Source organism: Mirounga leonina, unplaced genomic scaffold, assembly GCF_011800145.1.
Source record: "Mirounga leonina isolate KUSES-001 unplaced genomic scaffold, KU_Mleo_1.0 Mir_174, whole genome shotgun sequence".
Lineage (NCBI taxonomy): Eukaryota > Metazoa > Chordata > Mammalia > Carnivora > Phocidae > Mirounga > Mirounga leonina.
The window spans coordinates 46735727-46745257 of record NW_023270451.1 but is presented as its reverse complement, the minus strand read 5'-3'; the positions used below and the strand labels follow the sequence as shown (position 1 = coordinate 46745257).

The 9531-nt window shown below is 45.6% G+C and overlaps 1 protein-coding gene across 3 annotated transcripts in view; it reads left to right on the top strand.

The window, feature by feature from the left end:
- The first annotated feature begins 6683 nt into the window (after positions 1 to 6683).
- PDE1C (phosphodiesterase 1C) overlaps positions 6684 to 9531 on the top strand; it is a 283357-nt gene continuing 280509 nt past the window's right edge. The window contains exons 1-2 of one of the 3 annotated variants that reach the window (XM_035020856.1): positions 6684 to 6844; positions 7407 to 7509. In XM_035020856.1, coding sequence (XP_034876747.1) covers positions 7409 to 7509 — 101 coding nt within the window. In that variant the 5' untranslated portion in view covers positions 6684 to 6844; positions 7407 to 7408. Of the gene's footprint in view, positions 6845 to 7150; positions 7510 to 9531 lie in introns of those variants that run through there. The other 2 variants (XM_035020857.1, XM_035020858.1) reach the window with 2 other exon arrangements.

Sequence of the window (9531 nt, the reverse complement as noted above, 5' to 3'; positions counted from 1 at the left end):
TTTGCTTTACAGCCATAGAAAGAACAACCCGCTGATTTATGTGCATTTGGGCCAGAATTTGGCTGACTTAGCATCAGCAGTTTTCCATGAATGAAATTTTCAATTTCATTAGTACAGCCACGTTAATTCTGCTGGATTGGCCCCATGTTCTGAGAGGCAGAGTGGCCACGAGGGCCAGGAGTCAGAAAGCCGCATACTGTCATGCTACCTGGCCACTAGCTGGAGGGTAGACCAGCGGAGGGAAGCCAACAGACCTCTTGGACCTCATCCACTTCATTTCTTTTTTTTTTTTTTAAAGATTTTATTTATTTATTCATGAGAGACAGAGAGAGAGAGAGAAGCAGAGGGAGAAGCAGGCTCCCAAGGGGCAGGGAGCCCGATGCGGGACTCGATCCCAGGACTCTGGGATCATGACCTGAGCCGAAGGCAGATGCTTAACCGTCTGAGCCACCCAGGTGCCCTCATCCACTTCATTTCTAAACTGGGGATAAAAATAATGTATTTAGCTCACTTTGGGATCGCTTTGAGGAACTCATTTGTATAATAATGGCAATGCTTTGGTAGGCCATTACCAAACTGTTACTGAAACAAAATTATTGGGGTATCTATTTATCAAGATAAAAAGTCTCCTTACATTTACCTCAGGTGCCCTGCCCACTCCAAGGTCCTGTACCATTTCCAGTTTCCTTGCCTTCATGTCCTATTGGATGGATGAGAACATAGCTCTGCTATGTTACGAGAGCTTTCAATGTTTAAGGCATGGGCCATACATTTTTTTTTTTTTTAAACTACTTACAGGGCGCCTGGGTGGCTCAGTTGGTTAAGTGACTGCCTTCGGCTCAGGTCATGATCCTGGAGTCCCGGGATCGAGTCCCGCGTCGGGCTCCCTGCTTGGCAGGGAGTCTGCTTCTCCCTCTGACCCTCCCCCGTCTCATGTGCTCTCTCTCATTCTCTCTCTCTCAAATAAATAAATAAAATCTTAAAAAACAAAACAAAACAAAACAAAACTACTTACAAAATCCTCTATGGGAGTTCTGTTAGTCAGGATTTTTATGGTTGTCAGTGACAGAAATCTGATTCAAGTTGTTTAAGTGAAAAGAACATGGGGGGAGGGGACATTTATTTGGTTCATATAACTTAAAAAGTCCATGGATAGCTCTGGCTTCAGGCATTGCAGGATCAAGGGGCTCCAAAGATCCTTTAACATTTGTTTCTTTGTCTTTAGCTATTCTCTCTGCTTTTCTCTGTGTTGGTGACATTTTTCTGGTGTACTCTCTCTACATGGTAAAAGGATAACCCCAGGGCCAAGATAACCTCAAGCTTTATAATGTTGTCTCAAAGGAAAGACAAATGGACCCTCTCTCTTTCCCAGGGGCATATCAAATCTCTCATAAGGAACCACTATTAGATCTGCTTTAGTTACATGTCACCCTTTGGTCACTTTGTTCAGAGATACAGGGTGGATGGCTCTGATTGACCAACTGAAGTTATGTTTATTAGAGTCACATCTAGCCAGTGGTCAGACTCCAGATTTCCCTGTAGCTTTTTGGGGGGCCCATGAAAAGTTTGGTTATCCTAGGCCAGGCTGTGGGTTTCAAAGGTATGTGAGAACTGAAAAGATCTGGAGGTCACGGAGCCCAACTCAGCCCATGGCCAGAGAAGAAAAGTATCTTATCCTAGGTCCCATGTGATTCAGGGCTATGCTTAGTCCTCTACTTGCCTGTGCCACCTCCACTGGAAGCATTACATGAGTTTGTCACAGCAACTGAAGGACCCCGCCGGAGGGAGGGGTGGAAACTGGGTCACATGCAGGTTCAATGAGACCACACCTGAACTGGGACTCTATCCTGTTTCTTCTCCTATCTGCTCTCCCTAGCCCTCTTGGCCAAACTCTGGATAGTTGAGATGGTGGCTGCTCAGAGCCCCATTTCAGATGGGCCAGAGAATGGGAGTCCTCTGGGCTTAGCAGTTCACTCCTCTTCCTGTACTTTCTTTTTTCCAGTAGAGGTGCTTCCTGAGACAGAGTCTGCCCCAGATTATAAAACCAAAATGAGAAAGTGTCAAAGGGAGAGAAGACAGTGTGACTGTCACCAGAGAGGCCCCTTGCTGGAAAGGGAAGCCGATGGGAGAGAAGAGCCTCTGTTGACAGTGTGTTATGGGGCTGGCTCATATCTGGTGTGAACGGGAAGGAGGAGCTGCGGTGCCTGGTGGTGCTACTTGCCATATCCTAAATGCTTCTCCAGAATTTCCCCCTCAACAGACTCTCTGGATGATGCCACTGCCAAATCATGAAAAATGTAACAAGGGCGTTGGTTTGCTTTGTGAAGGTCAAAGCAAACAGTCCTAATCTCGAAGCTGGAAGATAGGTGTTCATGGAAGAAAATGGTGTGCTTTTTCTGATTTTGTCTCTTTCCTTTGTGCAACTCTTCCTTCTTCGTAGGCTGAGGAGCTTGTTTGTATTTGATAGTTGGATTCTTTTTATGGAGCCCTGGTTATCATTTGCCCCATGGTTGTTGCATATGCCCATGGCAGGTTCCTGGAGAGCTGACTTCAGTGTCTGCTACATATTCAGGGCAGTGGGTACCCTCGACATGTGACCATGCCTTCCTCCACCTAGCATCACCCCCCACCCTACCCCGTTCCCCATCATCTGGAGAGAGCCTGAGTTTCTTCCATGACCACAAAGTCTGGCTGACCCTTTCAGTGTTTTCTCCTGATCGTCTTAGTCATGCACTTACAGTCAAGCCATCTAAAACTGTTTGTGCGCAGCTGTACCCTCCACACCTTCTCGTGCTTCTGTGTTTCTTTTCATGCAGTGTGCTCTTTCTGGAATTACCTGCCTTCATTCATCCTCCATGTAAGCAACTTCAACTCATCCATTTTCAAGATCCGGTTTGAATGTCACCTCTGCTTTCCTAATCTCCCTCCCCCCAGTATCAGTGACCCTTCATCTGTGTTTCTACAGCCCCACCCTCTCTGTTATATACCCTTTTACTTATCTTTTTATGTGTCCGCGGGGAGGTGGTATAACAGAGGGAAAAGAACAGGAACTTTGCACTCTGATCTGGGTTTAAAACCTGGCTCTCCCTCTTATTAAGTGTCTGTCTTTGCAAAAGTGATCTGACCTTTGGGAGCCTCTTCTGTCTTTACTTGTAAATGGGCATGATGAACTCTTCTGAAGTGTTTTGTTGAGGATGAAATGAAACAACCTGTGAGATGCTTAGCATGGTACTTGGCATATGGTAGTGTTCAGTAACTGGTAAGGCTAATGATTGTAGTTATTATGATTATTATTGGGTCGTGAAATCTTAGAGATGAAAGGGACCTGAGGGGTCATTCTTATGTCTACAAAGCCTGATGCCTACTCCCTTGTCTGATAGTCATCCAGCTTCTCCTTGAACTCTGTCGCAGACAGGGAGTTCACTTTCTCTCTGATCTTATGATACTTAATGCTGATTATGCAGAGGTTTGCTAGTACTTAGACTAAGTTACTCTATGTTTATTTGGGGAACTGTTTTATTTTTTTTTTTATTTTTAATTTTTTTTTATTTTTAAAGATTTTATTTATTTATTTGAGAGAGAGAGAATGAGAGACAGAGAGCATGAGAGGGAGGAGGGTCAGAGGGAGAAGCAGACCCCCTGCCGAGCAGGGAGCCCGATGTGGGACTCGATCCCGGGACTCCAGGATCATGACCTGAGCCGAGGGCAGTCGCTTAACCAACTGAGCCACCCAGGCGCCCTGGGGAACTGTTTTAAATTGGCAGTTATATTTATGTATATATGTGTATGTATATGTATGTGTATATGCATTATATATTTATGTATGTATGCATGTCTATATATATATTTAGTGATGTTTCACCATATAAGATTTCCTAAAAAGTCTTATTGAAAAAGCTGGATAAGGAAGTCACAATGGAAATTAACCTCCCAAGCGAAGTTGTGAGTGGCTTTGCATTTTCTTAGATCTTTTGTTTCTCAGTGGGTTTGCATCTGTTTATTGCTTGTCTCTGAGTGGACTGCCCATGGAAATTGTGGCTCATAATTTTGCTGCAACTGTCAAGCATATCCTGTCTGTGATAGATAAAAAGAATAAAATCTGAGTGACATAATAACATGGTGCATCTAATAGTAGTAATACTTTATTGGCAGAGAGAAGACAGATTTTTTCCTAGTGTGGTTTAGAAACAACCCTGGATTAGGAGCAAGAAATCCTAAGATAGTCTTAGGTACTTTGGGCTCAGTTTTCTCATCTGAGAAGTGGGAGTATTCGTCACACAGAGATGGGATATAGAGAAGGCAGAGGTGAACTCTGTCCCTGTTGAACTAAGAACTTCCCCCCTTCCCCATTCAACCAGAGCAGCTCTTTCTTTAATTTTTCAACATGAGGTATGCATTGGAGTCCTTTATAAAATGCTATTCTAAATAAAATATTCTGTTGCTTAAAAAATTTGTAAACTTCTAAACCGGATTATCTTTAAGGTCCCTCCAGCCCCAAAAACTATATGTCTCTATAATAAAGAAAAGTGATACATCCTTACTAACTTTCTGATGCATGTTCAGTTTTAAAAAATGAAACAAAATTACTTTAGAAACTTTTTAAAATAGTATTTTTTGCCTTCCCTCTCTGATTGGCTTAATTGCAGTGAAAGGCTGTTCCTTTTCTTTTTCTTCCAAAATTTGCTTTTCTCTGGCTTAATCCAAATCCCACTCATACGACGAAAAGGTGATAGGTATGGTGGAAGGCAGGAAGACAAATACGCTTTATTATTCCCTTGCATCTTTTCATCCCAGGCCAGTCCTTGGAGAAACCATACCATAATTAAAATATGTTTTCAGCAACAGGCATCTATCTCCCTTTTCAGCAATTCCTTTCCCCCGTTCTCTCCAGATGACCTTGTAGAATCATAAAGGTGGAACTAAGATGTAAAAAAATCTTTATACCGAAATTCTTTACTTTAACCATGTGGAAAATGGGACCCTGTGAGGGAGACCGATTTGTACTGGATAGGGTAATGAGCCATAACTCAAATGCTGGTCTTTTCCAGGTCAGTTCATTTTCTAGTAGGTCTGGATAACCTCCTGTGCTTCAGCTCTTATTGTAAAATAGGGACAATAAGAATAGTATTTGCTTCTTAGAGTTGTTGCTAGTATTATGTGAGCATAGAACCTTGGAGCAGTGTTTGGACTATAGATAGTTTTGGATACCTGTTTGCTGTTACTCTCATTACTACACTTCCATATTCTGACAGCAGGCTGCCCAAGGTGCACAGAGATGGTAATCTCATTTGGGGACCATGTTGCCTCCCATCTTGCATCCCCAAAACAAGTTATTAAAATAGTGTCCTTTTTTTTTTTTTTTTTAAACATCCAGTTTTAGCAGGTTACTGCTCCCTGCTGGGTGACATTGGGTAGGTAATTGGTTCTTTTCAGATAAATGAATTTCATGTTAACATGTTGGCTGCTTAATGCTATCTTTGTCTGGTAGTAATGTGTTAACTCAGTGATAATGTGTGTGCTTCCAGAAAATCAAGGACTGACTTTAATGAGGTGCCTTCAGATTGTGTGGTAGGTGAGTGTGTAAGTCCTTTTCAATCAGATAGGTCAGTCATCTTACCTTGAGGAAGGTACCTTCTTCCACTGGAATGAATGGGGCTAGTCATGCCATCCCCATCACTCTCACCTCTAATTTCTGGAAAGTAAATGTCAACTACCAAATGGGTGAGCATTTAGGATCTAGACACTATATCATTGTATTCCTTTATAAGGTCGTATGAATGTAACTTTACAGGAACAATGAAGAAAAACTAGCTCTTATCTTTACCTCTATCTTACTTTTGAGAAGCAGGCATATAACTGATGGCTAGCCAAAGGATGCTGGGAGTGTGACTGAAAGAATCTGCCAGGGAGGGAAATAAGGCTATGGGGCAAGCTGCACCCAGAATCTCAGGAGCCCTGAGTCCCAGCTTTGAAATGGCCCTGGGAGGTGGTAGTGGCTTCATCTAGATGGGAGTTTGACCACCAGTTCTGTGATGTCAGGGCTGCAATCAACTTGAGCCAGAATCTTCTCTTTTTCTGTCTTTAGTCTCTCTCTTAATCCCCCCTCCTTCTTCCCTCCCCAACTCCATACCTTGTCCCATTCTTCCAGAGCACAGTGCTTTATTGACATTGTGAATGACCTAGGGGGACACAGTGAGTTGCCACTTTGTGGAGCTGAAACTCTTTGCCAGTCTCAACGCCCGCCCAACCATCACGCTCTGCAGGGACCTCTTGAGGAATATGTGGCACTAATGGGTGGAAACTCCTACCTCCTCACCGTTGGTTTATATTTTCCTTCCCCGGCACCAATCCCCCCACCCCCCGACCATGGCGGGGTGGGTGGGGAGGGAGGGAGAAATGAAAACTCTCATTAGCAAGAACATATTAGGACTTTCCAAGTGTGATGTGTGATTACTTTAATCCCTACCAATTGCTTTACTATTTCAAAATGGAACCCGCTCTCTGGCGGGCGTGTAGGTGAGCCGCACCTGAGAGCTCCCAGCACGAACTCCGCGGAAGCTCGCCTCGCCGTTCGGCCCACAGGCTCCTGCGGGCCGTAGCCCTCGGTTCCCCGGGACTGCGCGCGGGGCGCCTCCGGCCGCGTTTTGTGCGCGCCGGGCCTCTGCGTGGCGCGCGGGGCTCCCGGTCCGAGGCCCGAGCCCGGCGAGCGTGTGCCCCGCGGACGGCGCTGCCCGGTGCGCCGCTCCCTCCGCGCCCGCGGGTGTCAGACCAGACGCCAGCCCCCGCGCGCTGACAGACGACTTTTCTCAGTTGTCAGTTTTCTCGCTTGTCAGCGGGGCTGCTGGTAAGTGAAAGAAAACAGAGACAGGGCGCGAACGCGGCGAGGCAGGGGAGAGAAGGGGTGGGACAGGAGGAGGGAAGCCGCGGGGCGCCCGGGGCTGGCGGGGAGCGCGGGGAGTGGGGTGCTTGGCCTCCGGGTCGGACCACCCCGCCCGCACCAGTTCCCCCTTGGCGCTTCCCCTCCCCGCTCGGTCTCCCTTTCTCCCCCAAATCCTTCAGCTGCTACACTGATCGCTTCTGTGGCTTTGTTTAAAAAAAAAAAAAAAAAATCCGAATAGGGCCGAGGTGCTTTCTCCTGGAGCAGAAGCACAATCCCTGTTCTGGGTATTAGCTCGGGACCATGGCTGGTTCCCGCAGCTGCCTCCGGGAGGCACCTGGGCCGGGAATCGCCCGCGCTGCGAGCCCGCAGTAAGTCCGGGTTTGTGGGCGCAGAAAGGAGGAGCGCACGCAGAAAGTGACAGGCAAAGGCGCGCGGCGTCCGGCTGGGGCTCGAGGGCCGGACCGGCGAGGAGGCGGGGAGGGACAGTCCAAACTCTCACAGCCTCACTCCCAGTGATAACCTGCAGCTATGGAGTCGCCAACCAAGGAGATTGAAGAATTTGAGAGCAACTCTCTGAAATACCTGCAACCCGAACAGATCGAGAAAATCTGGCTTCGGCTCCGAGGGCTGTAAGTAAATCTACTTCCCCTGCCCCGTTTCTCCCTGCAATCGCTATCTTAAGTATCCCGTTACAGCCATGAGTGCTCACCCCCTTCCTGCAGGCCCCTTTAAATACAGCCCTAGACGTTCCACAACTGCTTCTCTGTTAATTACAGTCACTGCTACCTTTTTTTTCAACCGAGACTTGTTTTTTTGAGTGTTTTAGAATGCCTTGCTATTTCCAAAGCATACTTTCTTTGGGGGGAAGAGGAGATGTCCTTAGATTTCAGTTGTAGTAGCTCAATATCCAGGGAGATGTTTCTGGTCCTTTTTGCCCAAGGAGGAAAGTCTGGGGACTCAGGCTACAGACTATTAATCAAAGGAAGATACTCTCTGCAAAATGCTTGCAAACATCTTGGCAGGTGGTCCAAGAACTTACCAACAGTTCAAATTCAGCATTCATTCTGGCTGCTAAATTTTCCTCTCCCTCGCCCCTCCTAGTTCAACTTCTGATATTTTCTTAGGATTCTTTCTATCGGGAAATAATTACTAGAAGGAAGGGCTGTTTTTGGAGAAAGTGGGGGTCAGAACAAATAATTGGAGTTTCCTAGCAATATTGGAATAGTGAAATAGCGTGTTTGCTTTCAGGACAGTGGCCAGAATTCTAACTGGACTGATGGACAGAGATCTCTGAATTTCATTCACTTCATTGGGTTCTGTCTGGTTTGGGGTGCTGAGGAGAGGTGACGTGAAAATACACAGTATTTTTTGTGAAAATATTTCATAAACAATGAACAGCTGGTCACCCCAGTCAGGAAGCTCTAGTGTTAGCTGTACATTTACAGCTTGCTCCTCTGTTGACCAGGCAGATCCCCAAGACACCTTTCATTACTACTAGATATTCATTTCATTGGACATTGGCATCAAATATCTAATGCAGTTAAAAAAGAAAAAACAACAGTTTTTCTCCAAGTATATCCTGCAGACGTTCTGTTCCTAATGGACAGTGATGGGAATACAAGCTCCTTGGCAGTTTGTTTTGCTGTAGTTATTGCGTCTGAGAGCACACGCGCGCACGCACACATAGACACACGACCCAAAACAAAATAAAAAAGACACTGAAATAAGTTAGCTTCATCTTAGAGGACAGCACATCCTGACTGGGATATTTCAAGTTTCTAAAGGGAAGCGATAGGTAGTATATGTTTCTTTAAGGGATCCCCGTTGAAAGTGCAATTTATAAAAAGCCTTTCCATCAATCTTCCAAGTGAGCTTCATTGTCACTGATCCACGTGGGAAACCCTGCCAAATGATATGATTTTTGAGTTGTCGGGCTGCTGCAGACAGAGGCGGTAAACTTACTTGGAGATCTTGTCTTTTCGGTTGGCAGGCGGTCCTGACCGTTGAGAGGCATGCAAGGTAGCACCTCTTTCAGAGCAGTGTTTACAGTAAGCGCCTGTCATACGTATGAACATTACCTGTGATCATATTGAGGTGCACACAGAAAGTTGTGTCTGCAAAGTCTGGGTCCGAGGTATGAAATGTCAAAGTGCTGTCAGGCGGGTCCCCGTGCTGTCTCGGCTGGAGGGACTCCTCTGCACACACTCAGGAGCTGCTTCTTTCTGGCTGCTTTACAATTACAACCGACTCCATGGAGCTACTCGGGCTAGAGAGGAGTGTTTGGGTAAATCAGCCAGGCTGAGCATGTGTGTGAAAAAGCATTTAGTGCTTATAACACACTGTCTTATAGCTTTCTGCTTCCTATCTTTTAGGCTTCTCTCCCCAAGGTGTTGGGGTGTGATATAACCACATTTTCGTTCTCTCGTCTCTTGCATCTACTCAGCATCCTGTGACTTTGAACATAAAAGGTGTGGGTTGGTTCTTCTCCAAGTGTGTGTTTTTGAATTCCTCTCTTTACCCTTCCTACTGAATACCCTGCCTAACAGCAATCCAAGGAGATCTGTTGCTCCACTTTCTATTTTGAAAAGGACATGTTACTGTTGTTATTATGACATATATATATATATATATATATATATATATATATATAT